Genomic DNA, 27,636 nt, shown 5'->3' on the forward strand with positions numbered 1-27,636 from the left:
ACTATTTCTGCTACATAAATCTAATGGTTGGTTTAACAGAGTTAGAAAAGTTTCACATTGGTGTAAATACTCTTATTAGAGATAGGGGTGGGGTAATATCTATTAATGACGAAGTTGGAACAGTCTGATTGTTGTATTCTTGTATGAGTTGATAAAGTCTATCTCATAGGAGTGACCTTGTGTAGTCTTCTATGTTTGCCTGTGATGTTTCAAGCCAATCTCTGCAACTTATATGAGGGAAAGATGACTGATACTGCTAGTTAAGAACACCGCGTTCAAATCCTTGTACCATTCCGTCTCTTGCAGTACCTTTTGCACCTTAAACAGTTTCTATTTCAATTAATCCTGAACCTGAGGTCTCTCGGGAAGGAGAAGCAAGGTCATGATGAAAGGCAAATATAGAGGTAGATAAGAAATTATGTCTTCTGTTTGCATTCAGATGTTTCCTTGTATCAGACCTATCTTATTGGAGACTGACAAATGGGACTGATTCTGAACAAGGAGAATCTGAAGACACAGAGGAAGGGCACAGAAACTTCTGTAGATGAATGTTACATATAATCGGTTAGAAGTTCTAGTTGCAATCTTTTAGCAATTCAGAGATTTTGGACCAAGTTTGTGGTATACTAGTTAACCTATCAAAATACAGTGCATCTTATATCATGTTGTACAATGTCAAATCTTCTGTAATATCACTGTAAAGAAGGAGTTTGGAGTCTACGTTTTTCTTCATAGACATTACCAAAGTAGACGACGAACTATAGTCTTATTGAAATGCTCTAGAATTGGCTCATTTGAGGGTCATATATTCTGTAAGAATATGAGCCTCCATACACCACTTTTAGTAATTGACAGTCAAGCTATGCTTATAAGTTTTTACCTCACAGCAGTTCTGGTTTCTCATATGCAATATCAAGAATATGATGAAACCATAAAATGTTGGGCTTTCTAACTTATAAGCATATGTAAAGAATATTCAAAGACACTAATAAAAAATTTTCTGAAGGGTAAAAGAATAAAAAGTCTTGTTGAGTTTTCTGAAATTTTAAAAGTATGCCATTTTTTTATAATTAAAGAAGACATCAGAGAGAAAAATCCAAAATTTTCAATTTGATTTAGTAGTGTATTAGTTAATGGTAGAAGAAAATATAAGAGAAAAAAAACAATAGTTTAACCAAGAGAAGGTTACAGGAAATCAAAGTTTGAAATACAATGCCTAATGTAAGATTATTTCATAAATTGCTTTCTTCAGGGATTTAAAATAGGAAAAAATTATAGTTACTGCTTACAGCCTTAAACATGACAGTTACAACGGACAACTTGAAGGTAACTGTAACAGAAAGGAGATTAGAATTTGCAAGTAAAAAGGGCAACGGAGTTGATTTTTTTTTTTATCAACAAAATCAATTACAAGACTATGCTGATGAAAGATATCAGCTTAATCTTCTGGGCAACATGAAGCAAAATTTATGTACAAGTCTTGTATGATCGATCACAAAGTTGGCTGTATCTTTCTGGACCGCATGTAAATACTCTGTTTCACTAACCATGGTCATATCCGAGACAGAGGAACTAACTGATTAAAATAGAGAGTAAGAGGATTCCTTTTGCATAATCTTATAGAATATATTTGTTTTGTTTAATTTATCAGGTCTGACCTCCCTTTCAATATTTGCTTTATATTGAACTGGAGCTGGAACTGGAGAGCTGCTAGATCTTGTTTGTTTAAGGATAAAGAAAATTGAGGTACTCTGACCCCCTTTTGATATATGTTGGTACTCTTTGATGATAGCTTGATGAACTTCCTGGTATCAAGTTCATTTGTTGATGCTGATGCTGATCTTTCTCAATCTCAGCTATCTGTTTTATTTTACTTACAAAATAAATCAATGAGTTTCTGTCGAATAAGTTAGTACATACACAAAGTGATTGAATATCAAGTACAAGCCTGTAAATAATTCAGGTGCGCTTACTACAGTAGTACTAAATAGAGAAACAAATACACATTTTCTCTCAGATTGTTGTTCTGTAAATCCACATCCACTTCCTGTGTTCATTATGTTACAATTTTGGCATGCAAAAAGAAAACATTATGACCATTTCTGCATATACTCCATTTCTGCATTAGCTGGTACATAAAATTGTTAAAATATCACTCTAACCTTATTATTTTCTCATGAAAATCTTATAGGTGATATTGTCTGCTAATTTTGTTTTTTCGATGGATAAATCTTGGATTAGAATGCCAAGGACCACAAAGGAATATCTGGTTGGTTTGAATCAGTTTTTGGAATTTGCTTTTAAAAATGGAGCTATAGAAGATAGAATAAAATGCCCGTGTCCTCAATGTTGTTTTGGAAAATGGCAGACTAGAGAGGTAGTATTTGATCATTTGATTTGCAAGCCATTTCCTCAAAATTATGTCATTTGGGTTATGCATGGGGAAACAAGTGTGTTACAAAATTCTAAAAGCAGAGAGTTTACTCAGGATACACTGCCTCCAAAAAATCCTGTAGAATTATTGATTAACGAAGCATTTCATGGCTTTAGGCAAGAGAGATTTGATGTAGGTCCATCGCAAATAGTGGCAGAAGAAGAGATATTAAAGGATATACCCACATCATATGACAAAGACTTTTTTGAGTTGCTCAAAGATGGAAGGGAAGAATTGTATGAAGGGTCTAAGTACTCAAAATTAGAGTTTTTGTTAAAGTTATATCACATAAAGTGTTTGTCTAGTCTAAGTGACAAAGGAATGACTATGATATTGGATCTACTCAGGGATGCCTTTGAATTTGCAAAGATCCCTGATTCTTTTTATGAGGCTAAGAAAACTATCAACAAGTTATGTCTTGATTATGTTAAGATTGATGCTTGTCCAAATGATTGCATGTTGTATTGGGGAGATGATGTTAATGAGGAAACATGCAAGCATTGTCATACTTCGAGATGGAAGCTTGATGAGAAGAATACAAACATTAAAGTGGTTGCTAGGGGTAAGAAGAAAAAAAAGAGACCTGCAAAAATTTTGCGTTACTTCCCATTAAAGCCAAGATTACAAAGACTGTTCATGTGCTCTAAGATGGAAGAACATATGAGGTGGCATATGGAAGGTGGTAACAAAGATGGAATCTTAAGGCATCCTAGAGATGGTGAGGCATGGAAGAGATTTGATACAACTTATCCTGAATTTGCTTTTGAATCTCGAAATGTTCGATTAGGGTTAGCTAGTGATGGTTTCAATCCCTTTGGAGCGATGAGTACTAATAATAGCATTTGGCCTGTAATTTTGGTTCCATATAACCTACCACCTTGGTTGTGCATGAAACAACCAAATTCTATTCTATCAATGATCATTCCAGGTCCACGAATGGTGGGAAATAACATAGATGTATACTTACAACCACTTATTAAGGAGTTGAATGAGTTGTGGAGTGAAGGTGTACAGACTTTTGATTCATCAAAGAATGAAATGTTTAGAATGCGGGCAGCTCTTATGTGGACAATTAGTGATTTTCCGGGACTCGGTATCTTATCTGGTTGGAACACATATACCGGTTTTGCATGTCCATCTTGTAATTTTGACATGAAACCTTGTCGACTTACTCATAGTAGAAAGTGGTGCTTTGTTGGTCATCGTCGATTTTTGGCAAGAAATCATAAATTCAGATTAATGAGGAATCATTTTGATGGAACTGTAGAAGAAAGAAACCCCCCCAAAAAGTTATCTGGATCTGATATTTTGCAACAAGTGACAAATATTAATGTTACATTTGGAAGACAAGAAAAGTTGAATGATAAAATAAAATGAAAAAGAAAAAAAATAGACAAAGCAGTGTGGGTGAAGGTTCAACTAAACAGTGGAAGAAAAAAATCATATTCTTCAATCTTCCTTATTGGGAATCCAACTTGTTGCGCCATAATTTAGATGTTATGCATATTGAAAAAATATTTTTGACAATATTATTCACACTCTGTAAAATGATAGAGAAAAGTCAAAGGATCACATTGAAGCTCGAAAAGATCTACAAGATATGGGTATAAGGGAAGACCTTTGGGCAGATGAGAATGGTGATTTTCGGCTTGGTGCATTTACAATTCCAAAGGATAAGAAAGTGACCTTCCTTACAACTTTAAAGAATATCTTAATGCCCGATGGTTATTCGAGTAATATATCTCGTTGTATACATCTAGAATCAAAGAGGATCTTTGGATTAAAAAGTCATGATTGTCACATCATTATGGAACAATTACTGCCGATAGCAATTCGCAATGTGCTTCCAAATCAAGTTGTAGCAATTTTGGTAGAGTTCTGTTCCCTTTTTAGACACATTTGTCTGAAAAACTTGAGCCTCATGGACCTTGAAAAACTACAAAAACAGATTGTTATCACTCTTTGCCATCTAGAGATGTTGTTCCTTCCATCCTTTTTACTGTAATGGTTCATTTAACTGTCCATTTAGTGGACGAAGTAATACAAGGTGGTCCAGTACATTATCGATGGATGTATTTTGTTGAAAGGTAAAATATCTTATTTTTAAAAACTTTTGTCTCAAAGTAAATGCTTGTTCTAATACTATGTAATTTTAATGGTAGATTGTTAGGTCATTTCAAGTCACTTATAGGGAACAAATCACAGGCAGAAGGATGTATAGCTGAAGGTCAAAAAATTGAAGAAGCTCTAACTCTTTATTCTCGTTATTTTGAGGATATCGAATCGAGGGTAAATAGGCCTAAACGAGTAAATGATGAAACAAATCATGATGAGGTTCCTGAAAGGTCATCTATGTTCCCTCGACAAGGTAAAGTTGTCGGAGGCTTCATAACATTTGCTTTGACTCATTTGGAGAAAACTCAAGCTCATCGATATGTATTACTTAATTGCGCTTCAGCAAAGCCATTTATTGAGTAAGTAATTTAAATAAGCTTGATCTATTAAAAAACATTAGTAAAATGGTTGTTCATTGATTTTATTTGTAGTGAATTTAGGCAACACATTAAAAGGAGTTCAAGAGGCAGAAAACCTTCGATAACAGAGGTAGAAAAGAGAATTAATAGAGAGTTTACTGATTGGTTTCCTAAGCGGGTGAGTGATTGAAATTAGATGATAGTTTTGCATAGGATTTCTAATTCAATTTAGAATATCTGACGAAAATATTTTTCTTATTTAGATAATGAATCCAGATATAGAAGACACAATCTCTGATGATATAAAGTTTTTAGCACAAGGTCCAGCGCCATATGCAAGAAGATTCACTGCTTATAACATTAATGGGTTCAAATTTCGAACTTTGTCAAGAGAACAAGGATTGAAAACTCAAAATAGTGGAGTTTTTCTTATGTCTAACACTTCTTGCGTTGCATCTAGTGCTGATAGAAATGCAAGACAAGCAGATTTGCCATATTATGGGAAGTTGGAAGATATTATTGAGCTTAACTATTATGGAAAGTTCAGGGTTGTGCTTTTCAAATGCAAGTGGGCTGACACTACCCGAGATAGAGGGTTTAAAAGAGATGTTTGGAACTTTAATTGTGTAAATTTTTCTAAATTGATTCACACCGGTGATCGTGAGGATGATGATCCTTATATTGAAGCATCACAAGCAAATATGGTTTTCTATGTTGATGATGAAACAGATAAAGAATGGAGTGTAGCTATACATTTACAACCAAGAGATGTGTTTGACATGGGACAAGATTATGAAGAAGAGATATTTGAGAATGAGCCCTACCAACAACAAGAATTTGAAATTTTTTTCGATGTTGATTATGGAAATGTCCAAATCTCAACAGAGGAGCATATTTCTGAACACACATAGCATGCTTTTTAGTTTTGGTGTAAAGGAAAAACTATTTGTATATGCTAATCACATCACTCTTTTATTAAGATTTGAACTTTTCATGTGTGTGTGGATCTGGATACAAATTTCTTATGAAAATCTGCAGTCTTATAACTAGATGAACCAGTAATCTTTACAAGTATTGCAATAACAGTATTTTTTTAAAGAATTTCTGATGTATCTTATCTTTGGTTTATTGTAGAAATGGCAAAGACCAAGCGCTGGCAGAACTTGCAAAACTCAGTTCAAACACAACCTACATTGTCAGTTCAGCCCAACGCACAACCAACCACATCACAATCGATTTCATCAGTTCAGGCGAAAAAACAGATGACTTCCTCAGTTCAGACTACATCACAGCCGGTTCAGTCAACTTAGGCTGCATCACAGTCTATTTCCTCAAATCAGGCTGTATCACATTCGACTTCATCAAGTCAGGCCGAATCACAACCGAAATAATTTAAGAAGCGTGTTGTTGGAAGTGAGTCTACGGAGTATTGGACCGTAGAAGCAATAGGTAAACTTTACACTTCTTCTTTCTTTTTCATCTTTTTTTCTTCTTCTCCATTTGTCTTGTTTTTCTTCTTCTTGTTAGAGGGGCTTGTCCTATTTTTCCCCTCACTTTTCATCTTCTTTTCTACCTACTCCCTTCATTTTAATCACAAAGTGAAAAAAAAATACAAGTTTCTTGGTTTTCCCTCAATGTCTTGATGATCAAAAGTCATTATTGCTGCAATTGAAGGGAAACAATTAAAAACATAATACATCACATAATAAAGAATAATAAAAGGCAACAACCCACTGTGGAACAATAGAGGGAAACAATTAAAAACATAAACAAGTACTACAACCCACTCTAGAACATGATTGGTTGGAAAATTGAACATGTTTTCATTTTATATCATTTTCACTATTCCAGATTCAGAAGGAAACAAAAAGAAACTCAAAGTGAAAGTCAAAGAAGTGCTAAATTTATCTGGAGAAGATCGTATTGTGGTCAATTTTGACTACCTGGATTGTCCATTTGGAGAAGCACAACCCCTTCTTTCTGGTTTTTGTGGAATTTTAGCTGCTGATTCGTCCTTATTTCCAATGCACTTTGACAAATGGCCAAATATGCCTATGTCATACTTCGATAGCGTCTTTGATCAAATCATAGTGGTATAAACTCTATATTCTGAATACTATACTTATATTCTTTTCTCGAATCTTTATATTTAAATTTAATAGGTAAGCTAACTAGTGTTTATTATTGAAGCCTCGATTTTTTTTTGAGACAACCAACTTAGCTGCTCGACGATATGTTTATAACTGTATTTCAAAGAAGTGGAGTGCAAATAGGTTGGACATATGGAAAGTGTTCAGTGATCCACTTAAAAGCAAAACTCAGATTATGGATAATGTTCCACCTGGAATTCCAAGAGATCAGTGGACTTCTTATGTTAATTATCGTTATAAAAAAGAAACACAGGTATATATATTTAATTGTTTTAAGTAGTATGTGTAGTCATATAATTACTTTCTAATGATTGAATTTCGTGTATCTTTTTTGTTAGGAAATGTGCAACAGAAATGCTGAAAGTCGAAAGAAACAAATCATTCCACACACAGGTGGATCCAAAGCTAACTCTAGAAGAAGGGCTGAAATGGTTAAAGATTTTAGTTCTTTTCATTTTATTTAGTTATTAAGATGACTTATTTTGTAATTATTTTTAATTAGTTAAGTTATTCTAAGTTGATTGTTTTGCTTATAGATGGCTGAGACCGGTCAAATGCCTGGGCGAGCAGAACTTTATCTTGCTACTCATAAGAATGTAGATGGAGCATATGTAAATGAAGCGGCAAAAGTTATCTGTGTAAGTTAGTTAATGGGGGAAATAATAGCACTCCAGTTCCTTGGTTGTGTCAAGTCTGTCCCTATTCTATTAACAAGTTAAGTCAAGCAGTTTATGTTTAGTCTCTTATTTATTTTAAACCTGAGATTCTCTGTTAATATTTTCGTCATTGCTATTGTTCAAATCAGTTTGATGGTGCCTTGTTTAGTATAGTGTGCTGTCATTTTGAAGTGATTTAAAATCCTTGCTTGAGTAAATGATTTAAAATTATGTCTCACTAATTATCTCTCACTTGGATTGAATATATGCATGTACTTTGCTTATTTTATGAATGCTAAACTCAGGAGTAAAGGAATTCCTAACTCAGGAATATGTGAATGCACTTTGATTATATTTAGGTAATACATCTTTGTTCTCAATTACTTTTTAAAATTTTGATAAAGTGTTCTGTGTGTGTACTATACTCAGGAAAAAATTCAGCAAACTCTGAGTCAAAGCACTGTGGATGAGTCTATAATATCGCCAGATGATGCAGTTGGAAAAATTCTAGGAAAAGAGCACTCTGGAAGGGTAAGGTGTTTGGGATTAGGAGTTGTTCCCACTAGAGTTTTTAAACAAGCAAGACCTCGATTCAGCGGTATGAATGCTTCGAGTGTTTCATGTCCATCCAATTGCCAGGAGAACTACAATAAATTGTTGAATTCTCACATTCAAATGATGGCTGCTTTCAAGTCATATATGATAATGAAAGAAGGGGCATTACCAGAACAATTTGTGGGGTTATTTGCTCCTACTACTACAATGGTAAATATAATGTTTACATTCTCTCTTCTTCAATGACCTAATTTATATATCAGATATGTTCGTTAAGTTTACATCAAATGCTAATTGAAAAACAAATGCTAGTGCATTAAATGCTAATTGAAAAACAATTCTACATATGCATGGCCACTGCTAGTGCATAATGTGCAGCAAATTGGCCTTTACTGTCCAATATTTGTAAATGGAGATGATTTTCCTTTTGAGCTTCTTGTGCAACATTATGTACTCTTATGGAAATACACAACAACCTAATTTATAGTCCATGAAGAGTTTTCTTCTGGCATCTAAACGACAAGTTTGTATTTACTTTGCATTGTTCTTGTTGTTGACTTCTTTTCCTTAGCCTGCCGAGTAACATCAGGTAAATCATAGGATGTGTGTACCCCTTTGGACTTTCTGCTCCTTCTTGTTGGTGCTTTCTGCAATTAGATAGCTATGCTTATGTATGCACCCAATAGTGTGGTCTACTGGTCGATTAGGGGGGGGGGAGGAAATCATTGGAAATTAGGGTTCAAATGTCAATAGAGACAAGAAACATTAGGTGATTTCTTCTCATTCCCAAAGTCTTGGTAGGCAGAGGTTAGCAAGTACTCGGTGAAATAGTCAAGTTTGCATAAGTTGATCCAGGTACTGTCAGAAGGCAAGAAAGAAAAAAAATAGCTACTGTACGTATGCATATTTGCACATATGCAGATATGTACTTCTATTGTTATTTGTTGAGGTCGAATCAGTTTTAGGATTTGTGATTTTCATATTCTTAAATGCAATCATGCTATGAGTATTTCCGCATAAACTCATCTGAATTGCTTGTTCTTGTTGTACTTGCAAAGACAATTCATATCTCTAAGCAAATTGCATGATTACATCTCCTATTTGTTAATGAGTGGCATTGGTATTTACTTTCATAGTAGTGAATTTAGTATTGTTGTTCACATGCTTAGTGTTAGCTTGCATTATTTCATATTTTATCGGAGTAAAAGTCTTGAGTTTGGATGAAGTCACTTACATGTGTATTTTCCTTTGCAGCCAGGTGATGTAAATGATAGTAATCGTAGTTAACCCCGCTGAAGTTTCATGAACAATTGTAGATCCTTTCTTGAGTTTGGATGCTAGTGATCTAAAGTTTAAGCAATTTTTTGTAGTGATTTGAAGTTCAAGCAAGTTTTTGTAGTGATTGAAAGTTTCTTGTAATAATATGGTTGAAGTGATTTACATGTTCCTATTAAGTTTGTAGAACTAATAGTACACTTTATGACATGCTTTTGTGGTGAACTATTGTGTTATTTCATATACTAATATGCCTTTTTAGATTTGTCTATGTTAATTAAGTAGTTATTATTATTTAATTTTGAATATTTAATTTCCAGCAAAATTTTAGAAAAAGATACATTTCATAAATAGCAGGAGTTAAAACTCTTGTTAGTTTTAATGTATAATTCATGAATCGTGGGGTTTTTGACTCCCAGAGTATATAAATTGTTGGGGTTCTAAATCCTAGAATTTGTGCAGTTATCAATTTGTGGGTTCAAAACCCCCGTTAGCAAACCCCCGCTACTGGTACCAGGGGTTGGAAAAAAAACCCTGCAACATAATTGTGGCACACCTAATTGTAGGAGTTTCTGCAACTGCCATAAAACTAAGTTGCGGGGGTTACTGACCTCCGGAATATGTAATTTTAACCCCCAGATTTTAAGTGTTTTTTTGTAGTGTGAGCTCAAGTGAAGTCTCCGCCTCAAGTGCATCAGGTACGCCTTGAGAGATGATGAAACAAGACAAGCCATAGTTGACTTCTCGTATGAAGCACATTATCAATTTATAAGGATAGAGCCAACTGTTAGTCCTTTCTTATTCTCATTTTTATATGTCACCATTTTAGAAATCTCAAAGACTCGACAACTTTTTATAATTTTGTTAAATTATCAACAAAGTTTCACTAAAAAATTTAAGTATATATATATATTTTTAAGTTGTAGATAAGTTTTCTTAAATATCAAAGTATTTTATTCAGTACCCCTGAATGATCTCTTTCAGAACTCTTTTCGTCTTGTCTTAAGTTTTTTAAGAAGGTTGATCATAAAAAATAGAATAAAGGGAGTAACATCACATTGACCCAATTTTTAGCCTTGTCCTATCTGATCCCGACTCACACCCTTTCAACTTTAACTTTACGTATTATTACTTTATTTAAACTTCTATATTGCACAACACATTTTAAGCATCTTGCTTGGAAGCAACAAGGTTAGTTTCTCAATTCATTATCTTCTAATTTTCAACTCTGTTTCTCTTTTTATTTATATGTTACTTTAAGTATTCTATTGGAAGCAATCAAGTTGGTTTCTTCCCTCTTTTATTGTCAATATAAAAGTGCTTATTTTCTTGTTTGGTGGAATGAAAGCATATTTTATTAAATTTAATTAGCGAATTTGGTGGCTTTACTAGTTTGTATGTAACAATCCTTATCTATTGTCGCATGCCAAATAAATTCATCTTGTTTTATAATGTTATGTGTTTGGGATAACTAGGATTACAATATCTTTAGAATATTAAAAATTAAAATAAAATTCGTCATCATTTTTTAAGATTATTTTAAAGTTTTGGCTATTTGTTACTACTTGTTTTTCCCTTTTAATGGAGTCCTATAGTACTTTTGTTATTTTTAGAAAAATATTTTCCTATAAATATTATATTTAATTAACCTCTTTTGCATCTAAAATTTGCTACTAATTAATTTCTGCATTGTAATTAATTACTGCCTAAAAATATATTTTTAACATTAATAACCAATTTGTAAATCTATAAATAAAAATGTAAAAACACTTTCCGCATTAAAACAAACTAGTCACTTAGAATAATTTTTTGCATTAATATGAAATCTATTGTTGTTCTTAAAATAAATTTTCTGCCTAAATAAATAATAAATTGGTTGCCCTAAGTTATATCTTTGTATTAATATTAAAATCTTTCTATTGTTTTAAAAAATATGTGCATCACATCCATTACTACTTGGAAATAAAATAAAATCTATTATGTCACTAATCATTGCTCCCTTTAAAATTAGTTGAACACTAAAATCTACATCTGTCATATTTTTTTCTCCCATAATTAATTTTTGTTTTGTTATTATAATTTTGTGCTCACACACTTAGATGAGACCTTTCACAATTATGTGTTATTTGCAAGCATGTCTAATTAAAATTTAGCGGCAAAATTTGAGACCTGTGTGACTAAAATGACTGTCCTATCTGTCTTGTTTGTTTGACTTTTTGTCTAGGAGGGCCTCATATTCTATTTTGTCTAAACACACCCTTTAAGAGTCCAATGCCTCTTGGACAATCAAGTTGGGACGATTAGACACCTATTAGGTATGAAATGCATGCGGTGGTTGGGTAGAGATAGTTTGCCCTACAGAGATGATGACATCAACTCAGGCTTGAAAGACAAACTTTGGTTTTGTCTGTCCCTATACGGCAGCCTATCGGAAAATAGAAAAAAGTCGAGTGCTGATCCAAAAATGTCTCTTAGAGTCTCCCTTCCCTTTTATTCCTTTACTTGTTTGTTTTAAATTATATTTATTTTGGGTAGATTAAAATAAAAATAATAAAATTATTTGCTTATTTATTTGTCTCTTTTCTATCTTCTCGCTTATCTCTTTTTTAATTGTTTAGTATATCTATTTTATTATTATCACTTAATCTCGCATGTTTAAATATTAATTAAGATAATAATGAGCTATTTGATTCAACTTGTTGCTATATCACCTAGTATCACATGTTAGATTTAAATAAAATGATTTTAATTGTTTATATTTTCTATCACCTAGCCTTTATTAATTAATTGGTCAAAATAATAAAATGGTCTCATGTATTACATATTTCTTATCACCTAGCAAGCATGCTACTTAAATAAACTAATAAATGAAGTGACCTTAATTGCTTCTTGTAACCCCCACATAGATTGCATGAGATACAGTCGGGACTCACATTTGTGGACCTCGAGGGATGCCTAACACCTTCCCCTCGAGGTAATTTGAACCCTTACACTGATCAATGGCTCGTTCGCCTTAGATAGACTTAGTTATGTTAGATAGGTGCCGTAACGCGCCTTAATTTGTTAGGTGGCGACTCCAAATTCAAAATCCCGAGAGAGTTGTTAGGTCGTGCACAAAACTCGTTTTTACGAGAAAATGGGGTGTGACACCCACTCCATGGGATTTCCAACTAAATTAAACTCCGAGATCATTGCACATAAGTCATATGCATCTTCCATCTTTTCCACGATGTTTGCTTGACTTTTGTCTGTGCCTTTGTCTTTGTCCTTTCTTGGAGCACGACAATCAGAAGACCTATGACCAGCCTTGCCACAATTATAACAGTTGTCTTTGAATTTCTTCTTGGCCTGTTCTAACTTACGTCAGTTGGACTTCTTTCTCTTTTTGTCTTTGGTAGAAGCTTCTTCAACAATATTAACTCCAATGATTGTTGAGCTCTTACGAGACTTCTTTTCGGCATTTTTGTTATCTTCCTCAATCTTGAGCAGAATCATAGATCTTCAAGCTTTATTTCTTTACGTTGTGCTTTAAAATTCTTGAAATCGTTCCACGAAGGAGGCAACTTCTTGATCATTGCAGCCACTTGAAAAACTTCATTTACTACTATATCTTCAGCAATCAGATCATGGAGAATAAGTTGAAGTTCCTGCATTTGTGATCTAACAATTTTACTATCAACCATTTTATAGTCTAAAAACTTTGCGACCACAAATTTTTTCAAGCATGCATCTTCTATCTTATATTTCTTCTCAAGTGCATCCCACAACTCTTTTGAAGTTGTCATTGCACTATAGACATTATATAAGTCATTATCAAAGCACTCAAAATGTAGCCTTTACATAGGAAGTCTGCATGTTTCCGTACTTCAATTATCATGATTTTTTTTTTCTGTCTGGCATATCAGCAACAGTTACTGGAGTTTCTTTACTGGTAAATTTCTGCAGACCTAGAGTGGTAAGCCAAAAAAACATCCGTTGTTGTCATCCTTTTAAATTCAGTGAATTTTCCCGGTTTCTTTACTTATAGTAGAACAGTTCGGGCTAGTGCAACAACAGCCACTGTAACACCATTGTTTGTCATTTCCAATAAAGAAAAATTGATACAGTCTTAGTAAGCAATAAATTATAATTGCAGACTTCAAGGAGTAAAAAATCACGAAGATTTTTGTCTCCACCAGAAATAAAAATTAATAATAATGATTAATTTCCTTAAGATTGTTGTCAATATGTGATTGAAAAAAAGAATTATTGATTCTGATAAAATTTTTGCAGAAAAACGAAGTAACTAAAGTTTTCTTAATCAGTAGAAGAGATGAACAAATATCAATTCAGGCTAAGTTTAAATCTCTTAAAATACGTATCAGAATCTTGAAGTTTTTAATAGAAAAAAGATCAAGTCCAATGAACTCACAGTGCCCCCTTAAGGATATTATTTCCCTCTAGTATCCAAGGTTTGATTTGATATATGACCTCCCAGGGTAAAATTATATCAATCACCAGAGTATAGATACCAAAAACTCTGGTGTCAGCAAATCAGTCAACAGTAGTAATATACACGAAGTAATTTGTTGTGCATAAGAAGAAGAAGAGATCAGAACATTCGTAAGGAAAAATTCTAAAGAGTGAAAGGTATTTATAAGCAAGAGGAACAGGTTCCGAAAGGTTGCAACCCTTTAAGAATCTTCACGATCATTAATGAAAGTTTGCAACCTTTCAAATGGTAATGACTGTTCCTGAAAGTTGCAACCTTTCAAAATAGTCATGGCGGGAATCTTAAATAAAAGGGAAATCTCTCGATCGATCATTTGTCGAAGCCGAGCCGAGCGAAGAAGACGGTGGCACGAGAGGGGTCCCTCTTTCCAACCCTTTTAACAATTAATAGGAGTGTTTATATATTTAAAATTTCCTATTTTTCTTTCCACCACCGATGAGGGACAAATGTCTTTTCATTAAAGCATAAGAGGAATTTTCAAGTTCCCAACTCTTCAAGTTCTCATCTTTTCAAATTCCCCTCTTTTCCTGTATTTTCCATCAATTCTTTCTACATGCCCAACAATTTATGTTTTTAGGATTCCGAACGAATTTCGAGGGTCCATTAGATGATTAATTTTGAGTTGACTGATTTTTCTGTTATGTATTATTGAGGCCAAACCTTTGTGGTATCAGTGAGGTTAACAGTTTCGTGGTTCATGGAGGTAATGGCACATTTAGGGAGCGGTTTTATGTTTTGTTCGTCCATATTCACGAACAGTGGTCGGTGTTTGTAGAGGACCCTAGACATAATATTTTTAAAAAATTGGAGTTCAACCTCGTTTCACCAATTTTGAATTTCGAAAGCTTTGGAATGACAAATTGAACAAGATTTTTGAGAAAATTATCAAGATCCAAAGAGAACTAAGCAAATTTTAGGCATGTCATACAATTAATAATAATTTGTGATAAGACTAGTACGCCATATCAATTAAATAATACAATTTTAAAACAAATTTAAAATAAATTAAAGAAGTTATCCACAAGAGAATTGATTCAAGTCATATATAATTCAATAAAGCGATCATGCTAGAATTATCAGACTTGAGGGATGCCTTCTCCTCAGTAAACATAATTCCTTATTCAAATTTCTTGTTCGCAAACTGATAAAAATGAAGAGTCAACTTTATTTTGATTAGAGATTCACTAAAACACAATTAACATGTAGCAACTCTTAATAAAACAATTTCTTTTCTAAGTAGTCACTTCAACTGAAAAATCCTGATGAAAAAAGGGTGTGATAGTTCATACAAACATGCTATAAATAAACGAGATATCAAAATGTGAACAATACAAGTTCAAATATGTGAGACTGAATATATTATTCAAACATACAATATTTATTTTACATGCTAGCTAAAACTGGCCAATATTGTCAAAGACTCATCACCCGGTTACAAACACACACACACTAATGTATAGAATCATGGAACATTATAGATTGCCTATTTCTTAAGAACGTGACTTTCAATATCTTTGAGCCCATTAAGGAGAAAACCCAACAGAGAAAGGGCATCTGGAGTATCTTTCGTTCTCTTCTCGTACATAAGTGTGCTTGTGGTCCACTGGTGTTCATTGGATGAGATAACAGTGAAAGAATTATTGACTCTATCATATTTTCTCCAATCACTTTCCAAATGATCGATTTCTTTTCATGGTCGATCGATTCAATCAGAACTTTAAGAAGTATTTCATTTCCATCTATAATTATTAAAATAAAAAATACAAGAAATGTTGCTCCAAATTAAATATTTAAATCTTCATAAAAAATATAAACATTCACAAAATAATATTCTCATCTAATCTAGTTTGATTTTCTTCATTTTTATTCTGCAAGTTCTTCTTTGTTGAAAATCTTCTTGCCCCTCTTCGTTGTACTTTGTAATAGATAGTTTCTTGAAGTAAAATTACTTGAGACTGACATCACTCTAATCAAGAAAATTTTCATGGTTAGTTAAGATGATCAAAACTAGAATGTATATATGACAATTTTCAGTTTAATTTTTTCCCTTTTAGAAAAAATAATAGAAATATATATACATTAACAAACAAAGAATCAAAGCTTGATGATTAGCTCGAAGAATAAAAGACCCATTAACAAAGCACAACAGAAAAACATGTTTTCTTAACACAAAATTGTTAAGAAATAGCAAGAATCATAACAAATTATAGATTCTCAAACACTTCTAGAACCCATTGACCTACATGAATGTCATTTTGATTAATCGAAATATGTCATAAAAATCAAAATAAGAAAAAGAATAAGTATCATTAGTCTAACCTAGACGAAAATTGTTACCATCTATATAGAAATATGAAATATTTTGTTTAGCGATAACGTCAACCATAAAATAGAGAATTGAAGGTAATGAAGAAAAGAGAGAATTGGGGGTCGGGTAATGAAAAAAGAGAGGATTGTTGAGTGTGTGTCAGCAATTCATAAGTAACTGATTGTTGTATACAAGAAAATATTCCTCCAATCCAAAAAGTATAATTTTGTTAAAATTGAACTCTTCTATTAAAAAATCTTATAGAAAAAAATTTCTATTTTCGTTACCCTCAATACTCTCTTTTTTCATTACCCCCAATTCTATTTTTTTTCATTACCCCCAATTCTCTTGTCTATGGTTTATATTATGGCCGAACAAAATTTTTAGCTTTCTATTGATATGCGTATATTTTTGACCAATAATGTTGGTTTTTTTCTTGTTTTAATTTCTATGATATCTTTCGGCTGATCTAAACGACATTCATAATTTTCTAGGTCAATGAGTGCTAGAAGTGTTTGAAAATCTATAATTTTGTTATGATTGTTGGGAGTTCTTAGAATTTTGTGTTAAGAGTACCTTCTTTTCTATTGTGTTTATGTTAATGGATATTTCATTCTCCAGACTAATCATCAAACTTTGATTATATTTTTTAATGTATATATTTTTTCTGTTATTTTTTCTAAAAGAAAAAAAATTACACTAATAATTGTCATACCTGCATTGTAGTTACAATCATGTGAACGAAATATGAGAAGTTTCTTGATTATATTGAAGTTGGTCTCTTGTATTTAATTTTAAGAAACTCATTTGCTATAATATCCGACGAAGAGGAGCAGAAAATTTCCAACAAAGAAGAATTGCAGAAGATTGGTGCTTTGAATGTAAAGATGGAGGAGAGCTCATAATTTGTGATTACGATCTAGTCCATTTGCTAAACAATCATTTTTATTTCTTGTATAATTGATGAAATAAACTAGAAACATGGTCATAGACGCTCTCTAAGAAACGTAACCCTACACCATGAAATTCTTCTTTTAGATGCTCCGATGGCTGCCTCGACAAGAGGCCAACCTCCCTCGGAGGTAGGTCGGCTGGTAACTCTGTCCGTACTAACATATTTTGCATCCCTAAGACTGAAAAAACCAATGCCATTACCACTCAAACCTATAACTTACCTGCATGGAGAACCACAATTCAAATGAAAATTAGAAGAAGTAAATCAGATGATTGTAAACAAAAATCTGGAATATGCGGTGATTGGAAAGTTTTCATATGGTTGTCCTGGTATACAAGATCTCAGAAAATTGATCAATAAACAATGTGACCTAAAGGGAGAATGTTATATTGAGTTGCTTTGTAATAGGCACATTTTGATAAGGGCGATATTATTGGAGGATTGTGTGCTTCTATTATCTAGGCCAACTTTTGCATCATACAGAATAACTGGTTTTTTCCAATGAGAACGCTGAAATGGGATCCATTGTTCAATCCCGAGGAGAAGACGCCAACATCAATTTCATGGATCTCTTTTCCATCGCTTCCACCAAATATTTTTGGGGAAGAAACAATGTTTTCACTTGCAGCAGCAGTAGGAAAGCCAGTACAGGTAGAATTAGAAAAAAAGAATAAGACGAGTCCAAGTTGTTTAAGAGTTAAGGTGGAGGTACAACTATATAAAGAATTCACGAAACGGATAAAAATTTGTTTGAGGAGAAACAACAAAGAAGTAAATACAACCTGTTGGCACAAGATTAACAAGAGCAAAAGAAGGTAGTGGAGAAAGGTGATTTGAATTTTCTGAAAACAAATGTAGACACTCCTGGTGTTCAAAGTAGTGCTAACAAGAACAAGAGATCTATGTTTCAGGATGACATAATAGATAATGAGCAGGCCGAAGGGTACAGTTATGCCGGAAAGAAATATATAGCAAAATCAGGTGACATTGTGGACAGTTCTCAAAGAAGGAAAAGGGGTGAGGATATGACTGAAAGGGGTAATGACGAAGTTGTTTCAACAAAGTATAACAATGAGGAGAACAATTACGAAAAAGAAAAGGATTGTACTGATTATGCATCACGTGATGTGCTTGGACAAGGTCTAAACTCGAAAAATGAAATTCACAGGGACGAGGCAGAATCTGTAATAAGGAAATGTCTGGACTTAGTATAGGAGGGTGATGATGTTTTGCAGCAAAGAAAGGACCTTGAGGAATATGAATATTGGAAGACAATATTCAACAAATTATCAAAAACGGATGATTTATGACCAACGCATAGCAACAACATGAAAAATGGAGCAAGGAAAGATAAAAACAATTCCTCTATAGGTCCAAAAAAGGAGCAACAGGGAGAGGGCGTCTAATAGTGTTCAATGATAAAAAAAGTACTCTTTTGGAATATTAGGTCGGTTAATACTCAATAATCATTTGAGAGATTAATGGACTTACAAAAAAACACATATATTCGTTCAAATCTCTAATGAAACCATTGCAAAATCCATCTGAGTTGTAAGATTACAGAAGGAAATTAGGCTTTGAGCATGCGGGGTGAACAATTCTGGAAAGATTTGGTTTTTTTGGACGACAATTTGAGAAGGCAACAATATTCTTGATATGGTCCAACAAATAACCATTATGTTCAGAATAGGAAATATTTTTTTTCTAATCATAGTTGTGTATGTGTGATTTAAAGCTCTAGAGAGATTAGAATTATGGGAGGAATTTGAGGAGTTAGCAGGAAGTCATCAATGTCCATGGGTCATTAGAGGAGATTTCAATGTTATTCTTAATGAGGAAGAAAAACTAGGACGCCTTGCATTCACTCAAAATGAATCTTTGGAGTTTGCATCATGTCTCAATGCATGTAAATTAACAGAGGCGCGCAAATCAGAGTGTAAATACACATGGTGGAATGAGATTGGACACAATTCTTGTGAATCAGTATTTTATGGATTTGTGCCCAATAGAGGTGCATCATCCAATCAGACAGCGGTATGGACATGCACCTTTGCATATGACGTTGATAAAGCCTTTTAGATTCTTGAATTTTTGGATCAAGCACAAACATTTTAAGAAAATTGTGGTAGATAATTGGAGTGTAGACTTTTTTTGGGAACCCTTTTATACAGTTCCATGCTAAAATGAAGAGAGTTATGAAAGCACTGTTAGCTTTGGGTATATATGCCTATGGAAATTTTTCAAGGAATTTCCATCATAGCAGATGTGATAAGGGTGAAGGATATACAATTGGAAATACAACAATCTGCCAGCAACCAGGTAGAATTGACCAAAGTACAAGTAGAATTGAAGAAATATTTGCAAGTTGAAGAAGATTTTTGGAGACAAAAGGCTGGGATGAAATGGTTTTCAGATGGGGACAGAAATACAAAAATTTCCCATTTGTATGTTAAAGGGAAAAGGAAGAAGTTGCATATTGGTCAAGAATTATGTTGCAGACAAATGAACAGATTGGTCAAGCAGCTGTAGGATTTTTTGAAAAGAAATTTCATGCATAAATTTTGGAAACTGACTATGACATGATCGACCACATTTCAAAGAGTATATCAGACGGCATATATGAGGCAATGATAAGGATGCCAGATCAGGATGAAGTGAAAAAACTGGTCTTTTTATTAAATGGGAGCAGTGCTTGTAGGGCGAATGGATCTACAGGGAATTTTTTTCAATGTTGTTGGCAGATCATAAGGGATGATGTTACTAAGTTGGTAAGAGCTTTTTTCGATGAGCAGGAACTGATAAAATTCGTTACTCATACCAACTTAGTATTGCTACCCAAGAAAGAATTAGTACGAAACATCTCAGTTCTAAGACCAATAAGTCTTAGTAATTTTCTAAATAAGATCATTTCACGAGTGGTTCATGAAAGAATTCTACTGGTCTTACCCAAGATAATTTCTCCAACCCGGTCAGGTTTTGTGAAGGGCAGAAGTATCACTGAGAATGTGTTTTTGGCACAAGAAATAATTAGAGATATGAATATGAGGAAAAAAATATTAACGTGCTTCTAAAACTAGATATCGCCAAGACATATGACAGAGTTTCATGGATATTCTTAACCAAAGTGATGAGAAGATTTGGTTTCTCTAAAATAATTTTTGATATGATATGGAGGATTACTGGTATTCAATTCTGAATAATGGTGGGGCACATGATTTCTTCAGATCTTCGAGAGAATCAAAGCAGGGAGATCCTCTATCCCCTATTCTTTTCATTATTGCAGCAGAGGTCCTAGCAAGAGGACTCAAAAACTTACATGGTGATGCATATTAAGGGATATGGTTCGCCAAAGTAGAGTCTTAAGATTAATCATCTATCATAGTAGTTGATACCATCCTTTTTTTCTCTATGAAAGAAGTTCAGTGATCAAAATGATGTAGGTTCCAGAAGAGTATGCAAGTACTTCAGGTCAAATAATTATATTTAAGAGTTTGTTTTATCTTAATGAGAAAACACCTCTGATTGTGGCAATAAGACTAAGGAGGTTAACTGGGATAAGACAAGGAACTTTTCCTTTTTTGTATTTGGACTGTCCAGTATTTTACGGGAGAAGCAACTATGGGTATTTTGAAGACTTGATTAGGAAAGTTGCTAAGAGAATCTTCTCATGGCATACTAAATTTCTATCATTTGGAGGTAAGTAGGTGCTTGCCAATCATATACTTCAGTCTATGCCAATTTACTTGTTATCAACTATGAATCCAACATTGAAAGTCATGGTGCAAATTCGTAAAAATTTTATTAAATTCTTTTAGGGAAATGTGGGGGGAGTTAAAGGTAAATACTAGGTGGCATGGGGGATATTTATCTTCCAAAAGAAAATGTGGAATTGGATTTAGGCCGATTCATGATATAAATAAAGCCCTTTTTGCTAATATATAGTGGAACTTTAGAGTATCCATAAACTTTTTACGGGCTGATTACATGTGGAATAAGTACCGTAAGAAAATGCATCCGTTAATTGTAAACAGTTCAGGAGCCTCACAGGTTTGGAAGAAGACGATTAAGATCAAGGCGGAGGTAGAACATGATGTATGGTGGCAAATAAAGCCTGGAAATTCTAATTCCTTGTTAGATAATTTAACAAGGCAAGGAGCATTATAATTTACTGAAGGAGAGTTGGCACAAGACGAGGAATTATAGGTAATGGATTTTATCATAAATGATGAGTTGAATGAAGATGAGCTGAGAACAGTGATTTAAAAGGAAATGGTACAACATATAACAATGAACATTAGGCCCATTCTCAAGGAAGGCAGCACTGACAAAGCATGGTGGATGCATATCATCAAAGGGGATTTCACTGTCAAATCAACCTATAACAACATGAGAAGAAAACTACTATATCACAATGATTGGTTTTTTCCTATGGAGGGTCTGGAGGGGTAGAATAGCCACAAATGATAATTTAAAGTGGTTGAGGATACATGTGGTCTCAAAATGTTACTGTTGTGAGGAGGATCAATTGGAGATATGTCTCATCTTTTACTAACAACTCCCATAACTGATACGCTCAAACTTACTTCTCAAATAAGAAGTAAAGCGGTCGTTTCAAGTAAATAACCCAACTAGTGAGGTTGGGATCGTTCCCACGAGGAAAATAGTTTAGACTTAACTTCAATCTATTATTACTATTGCTTAGTCAATTACTTCCTTGGAAAGCAAAAATGATAAAAGGGGGGTTTTATATTTCTAAATAAATGAAAATAACTAGCGAAATTGAAAGAGACACTTAACAGCTTCAAATGTTGGAGTTTAATCAATTAATGAAAGTAAATAGGGTTTACGTGTTCCCCACAGGTTAATAAGTTGATAAGTCTAACTATAACAATTCTTTCCTAGTATCTTGCGTGCAAAGTGATAAGTTATGTATTTCTAAATCCTTGGTCCGACATCTAGAAAATTTCACTCCGCACTTTGGTCCGGCTACGTGTGTTGCTATCCTAACCCTTATATTTACCTCATATTAAGCATCGTATTCGATATTTGACTAAGTTATTACCTCGTACCAATCAATACTAGCCTATTAGATAGTATACACTAAATCTATGTTGATAATTCTTTTCCTATTATCTACCTCCTTGGTCCGGCAAGTAGCATCAAGGCAAGTTCTAACGTTGGCCATCCGTTAAAAAGACTTCTAAGCGAAAGAATTATTAATACATGCAAGACACTATTCTAGAATTGTTATTTTAGTTAGGTTTTACCTCATTATTTGCCAATGGTTCCCACAACCCTAGTTATGGTGTTTTGTTACCCATAGTCATAATCACAATATTCAAATATATGGTATAAGAATTCATGCACTTACTTCAATGAGAAAGAGTAAATTCCGAAAGTTCGCTTGATTAATCAACAAAAATCACCAACAATCAATTACAAGAATATCAAAATAATCAAGAATGTCACAAAAGGTCTAAAAAATAATCAAGAGTCAAACAATAATCAAGGGACTAACCAAATAATCCAAAGTCTAACCTTAAAAACGAGGTTTTTCGAACTATTTATAAAAAATAAAAACCTAATTGCATAAGGACTCTATTTACTGGAAATCTGTCAAAATGCGGATGGATCGACGTACATCGCGACAGATCTTTAACTCATGGAATATGGGTACTGGGACTAATTCTCTGAACATCATGACGAACCTGCAAGACAGACCGTATAGGATACGACGGTCCGTCACGTTTTCCGTAACCCCACACTTGGTCAGACTTCCCCATCTTCCTTCAGCAGCTGCACTACGCTGCCACCTACGGACCGTCACGATGATGACGAACCGTCACAAGCTCCGTAGGTGGTCTCTTCTGCATTTCTTCGCTCAAAAACCTCTGTATTCATCTTTGGACCGATTTCCTGCAAATAAGGAGAAACTTATATAAAAACTAGCACAAAAAGGCTTTTAGACACACTAAACTTATGGAAAAAGTATTAATAATAACGTGAAACCATGGTATATCAACACCCTCAACTTAAATTCCTTGTTTGTCCTCAAGCGACATACTATGACTCAATACAAAATCTTTGTACAATAGTATCCATGTTTTATCCTTTACAATCATTTGGCTATCAATCCTGATTAATCTCATCATATTTATGCATGCTATCACTATTATGCTTGAATCATGTGGAATCAGACCATGAGAAAGACTCACCATGCACCAACACCTATCCTCTTCAATTTCTCACCGAGGTGCTAATATTTCCGGTACTGCAACTAGTGTCCTCACTTCAAAACAAAATCCTCATTTTTCACACAATGATTTCAGTTTGAGTATAAGAATTACTTTTCAACACTCACTCTCAGAACAAATTTACACTCATTCATAACTATTGCCATAAGCTTGCCCTTATTTTCATTGCTTTAAGTTCGCTATACAACCCTTAGGATCACGATAGGACTTTCTTAGCTTGTAACACATGCTCAGGGTCAGGTAGGGTATATTTAGGTATACTTTAGTGACTTTTTGACCTCCTTGACATATCGTCTAAACACCATTTTCTATCATTTTATTTTGCCCAGTTTCCCATATTCTTTCACCTTGCTATTTTCCCTTTTTCTTCATTTGTGTAAGTGACTCTCTTATTTTCTTGTTTGTATTTCTTGTAAATTTATTTATTTATTTATTTTTAACTAATTCTTGAGTCACTTTACTTTTGTTCTTTCTCTCTCTTTGTCCTTTCAACCCCACTTTCCAGAGCATTCCTCATAATAGCCACCCTCAACTCATGGCTTTGCCATGAGTCAAAGTACACAATACCCAAAGTTGGGTCAGGGCCATAAAAAGGTTGTTTACGACATTAGCCACCCTGAACTTATGCTTTTGGAATAAGCTGAGGTGCACATGTCCAAGGAGGAACCAGGGCCAACACATTATTCCTAGAAAAGATCAGTTGGTTTGAAAAAGAAAGGTCTAATTTAAGCTCAAATCATTTGGATCAAAGAAGGATAAATTTCATTTGGTTTTCTTTTATTTAGGCTAAAAATGGGCTATATTGAATAAGGGACTATGGTCCTTTCCTAATTGTTTATTACAACTTACTTTTAGCAGGACTAACCAGTCAAGTTCTAGCTTAGTACAAATTGTGGACTATTCAAATCTTCCTCACAGTCACTTGACATCTCATCACTCTACAATATTATCAGACACCTAGTTCGAATTTTAGACTTAGGGTCATGCAGTGGTGTACCTCTATGTCATGCTTAGAGCCACAAATTTATCAAATACTCTGCCTAGTCATGCATCATTTTCCATTTTATCAGGATATCATTTAATCCATCATGCTTCAAAATTAAACTATGTACCCAAGATATAGACATGCCGGTTCAACAGAAAAAGTAATCAGTCTCTTGGGAAAAAGAACACAGGCAAGAAAACCCTAAAAGAGGATAGTGAATTGGGCTACTCAGATTTCACCCTAGCACTCAGTTTCCATTTACCCCACCCCCAACAAAAAGACATGCAATTGTCCCCAATGTATAAAAAATTGAAATATTAGAGTGGTAGGTGAAGCAAACCTGGGGCGCAAAGCGCCGACGATCAGCAAGCTGGTGGGTCCGGTTCCCCGGAACCCACTACCTCTGTAATCTGGACACCCTCAGTGGTTTCCTCAGCATCAAGAGTACTATCAGCAGTGCCTCCCGCTATCTCCACAGTTCTGGAGCTAGACGCCCCAGCAGCTAACTGTCCTGCTCTCATCTGACGCGCCTCCTCTTCAGCAATGAGGCTCTCCTCGCAGCCTCCATCTCACGGCGCTCCTTCTTCTGTGCTCGAGCTTCATCCTCCTCTCGACCCCTACGCCTCTTGGCATGCTCTCGAGGGGGAGGTGGTGGAATCTCTGAAGTGGCGAATAGGGCTGCCATCACTGTGTCTTCAGCAGGCTCTGTAGAAGGGGCCTCAAACACAGGCACCTAGCCTCTAAGATCATATCAATATCTGCGCGAAGACTGTCGACCACAACCTGAAGGGTCGACACATCCACCAGAGGGTCTGGACGGGCTAGCACCCGCAACTCAAAAGTGTCCAAGCACTGATGAACCTCAGCGATCTTCCGCTCTGTGTGCTGGACCATTCTCCACTCCAAGCGCTCTTCTGCCTCAGCAATAGACCTCTGCATCCAAGGCTGGATATTATGCAGAAGTGTAGCCATTTGCACCTCTAATTTCTGGAACCTAGTAAGCGGGACCAGAGCGGGTAAAGGGGCTGAACGAGAGGAGCTCGGGCCAGTGCTACTACCCGGGATAGACTCGACCAGGGTAGTGTCAGTGGAAGCCGCCTGCGTAGCCGTGTGGGCTTGTGCTACCGTATCAGCTAGATTGTCAACAAGTGGAGGCAACTCTGGACGGGTCTCTCTACGTGGAGCCAACTCATTGGCCTCATCCCTGATGAGGACGATATCAACAGTGCCCAGAGGGGTCTTGAGCTGATAATTGTGCCATATAGGCACACTTGCGGACCTGCATAGAGAAAATATCATGCACGGGAAAGGGTAAGTAGTTGTGACCTTAAAAGCTCTCTCGTGCATGACCGCCTGTAGAAGCCAAGCAAAATCCACCTCAAACCCGGCTATCATCGCCGCCATCAGTACTGCTCGGTCCCATGTGACGATATTATCAGCGGCTGTGGGGGAAAGGCAGTGGCAGACAATCAACCACAAAAAATTCGCCGTTAAAGTCAGGTTGGCCTTCTTGATGGCCCCCTTCGGCTCGGTCACCCAGTCGGCACCCTCTCCATCAACGGAAAAGTGCAGGTCCATCAACCTCTTGGTGGTCTCTCTCAACGATGGCTCACGCAGGAATTGGCCATCTTTGACAATCTGCCATCGGTAGTCAAACTCGGCAGTAAGAGGGGTCCGATTAGCATCAACATTCTCGCCGTATAGAAACCGGCGGATGGAAGGCAGGGAGATATAAACCTGAACGCCACGTACTCAGACCTGCTCTAGTGGGGCCTGTTTGGCCGGGGCAGCCCGCCTATCAATCTGTGATCGGAGAGTCGCTACGTAGGATGCATAGAACTCTCGGACTAGCTCTTCACTATAACGTCCCAACGGACGTGCTGTCCACTCCAGTCGATGTCTGGTGAAGAGATTGTGGATCTCAGGCATCGTCGGGAGACTTCCCTAAGGACCCACCGCTCCAATGTAAGTGTCCGAGTCATAACTCCTTTGTCATTCAGGAACTTTTCATCAGAATAGACTTGAAAGTGCCAGTTGACACACCACCGGTTGGGCAGGTCAGTAAACGGGGTGAGAGCACGAGGTGGTGAACCAAGTGTGGATTCCGAACTGCCAGCCTCATCAGACGAGACCGACGCTGCAGCGGTGGCGGGTGAACCTCAGCAGATCCGGAGGCTTCCTCCGACCACGAAACTCCTATGGATCCAGACACTCCTTCTTCATTAGTGGCTGACCCAGAAGGTGTGTCGGTCAGTGTGCGCTCCTCATCAGACTGGGAGGCAGTGACGACGCCAGACGCCACCTTTTTGGGTGTGGCTCTGGCAGCACGTGCAGCACGGGATGGGGTGGAAGTGCCTGGGGGCACGTACACGGGGTCACGCTCATCATCAGAGCCAATGACCAGGCGGGCAGACGGGGCGATAAACTTCGATTGCCCGCGTGCATAGACTCGATCTTGTTTTGGTGCCATAGTAGATAGTACCTGTAAAGGATCAATATTAGCACTAGAAGGAGCAAACAATACAAGCAAAACCACACAACATAAATAAAAAAATTAAAATAAAATGACATTGCTATAGTAACAGTGAAACACAACGGACCAGGTGACGGCTCGTCCTGAGTAGGACGGACGGTCATGGGGTCCGTCGTGTCTTACTTAGACTATGTTTATATGGAGAACCCTGAAGGAGAGTCTCTGACAAGTATGACGGTATGTGCAGGACGAACCTTCACAGGTACTACGGTCCGTCGTAGGTGTACGTTAGAGGACACTTGAAAAAAATTATGGAGACCCTTAGGAGAGGGGTCTCTGACCATCATAACGCTCATGCAGGACGGACCGTCGTGGGTATGACGGTCCGTCGTACTTGTCCATTTGAGGACACTTAGAAAAATAGTGAGAGACCCTTAGGAACAGGGTCTCTGACAACCAAAACGGTTGTGCAGGATGGACCGTCGTGGTAACAACGGTCCGTCACATGTGGCCGTTGGTGGACACTTGGAGAAAATTGGACAGTGGGGTGTTAGGGCGGTCGGAACATACCCAATGACGGTCCATTGTGGGTACGACGGTTCGTCATCGGGGTCTCGTTCTATAA

At 35.7% G+C, this 27,636-nt stretch overlaps 3 protein-coding genes across 3 annotated transcripts; all 3 read left to right on the plus strand.

The window, feature by feature from the left end:
* The first annotated feature begins 1,655 nt into the window (after positions 1-1,655).
* On the plus strand, positions 1,656-5,819 carry LOC114073935. Its single transcript, XM_027916554.1, has 4 exons — positions 1,656-1,746; positions 4,597-4,908; positions 4,981-5,086; positions 5,172-5,819. The coding sequence occupies exons 2-4, from the start codon at positions 4,787-4,789 to the stop codon at positions 5,817-5,819; spliced, it is 876 nt and encodes a 291-aa protein (XP_027772355.1). The 5' UTR covers positions 1,656-1,746; positions 4,597-4,786.
* Positions 2,222-3,811, plus strand: LOC107016507. The gene has a single exon (XM_015216956.1). The coding sequence runs from the start codon at positions 2,222-2,224 to the stop codon at positions 3,809-3,811; it is 1,590 nt and encodes a 529-aa protein (XP_015072442.1).
* A 412-nt stretch (positions 5,820-6,231) lies between the features above and the next one.
* Positions 6,232-8,515, plus strand: LOC107017469. The gene is made up of 6 exons (XM_027916555.1): positions 6,232-6,357; positions 6,760-7,001; positions 7,099-7,311; positions 7,397-7,489; positions 7,595-7,696; positions 8,144-8,515. The coding sequence occupies exons 2-6, from the start codon at positions 6,933-6,935 to the stop codon at positions 8,513-8,515; spliced, it is 849 nt and encodes a 282-aa protein (XP_027772356.1). The 5' UTR covers positions 6,232-6,357; positions 6,760-6,932.
* Positions 8,516-27,636: the final 19,121 nt, after the last annotated feature.

The sequence above is a fragment of the Solanum pennellii genome, chromosome 4 (genome assembly GCF_001406875.1).
Source record: "Solanum pennellii chromosome 4, SPENNV200".
Taxonomy (NCBI): domain Eukaryota; kingdom Viridiplantae; phylum Streptophyta; class Magnoliopsida; order Solanales; family Solanaceae; genus Solanum; species Solanum pennellii.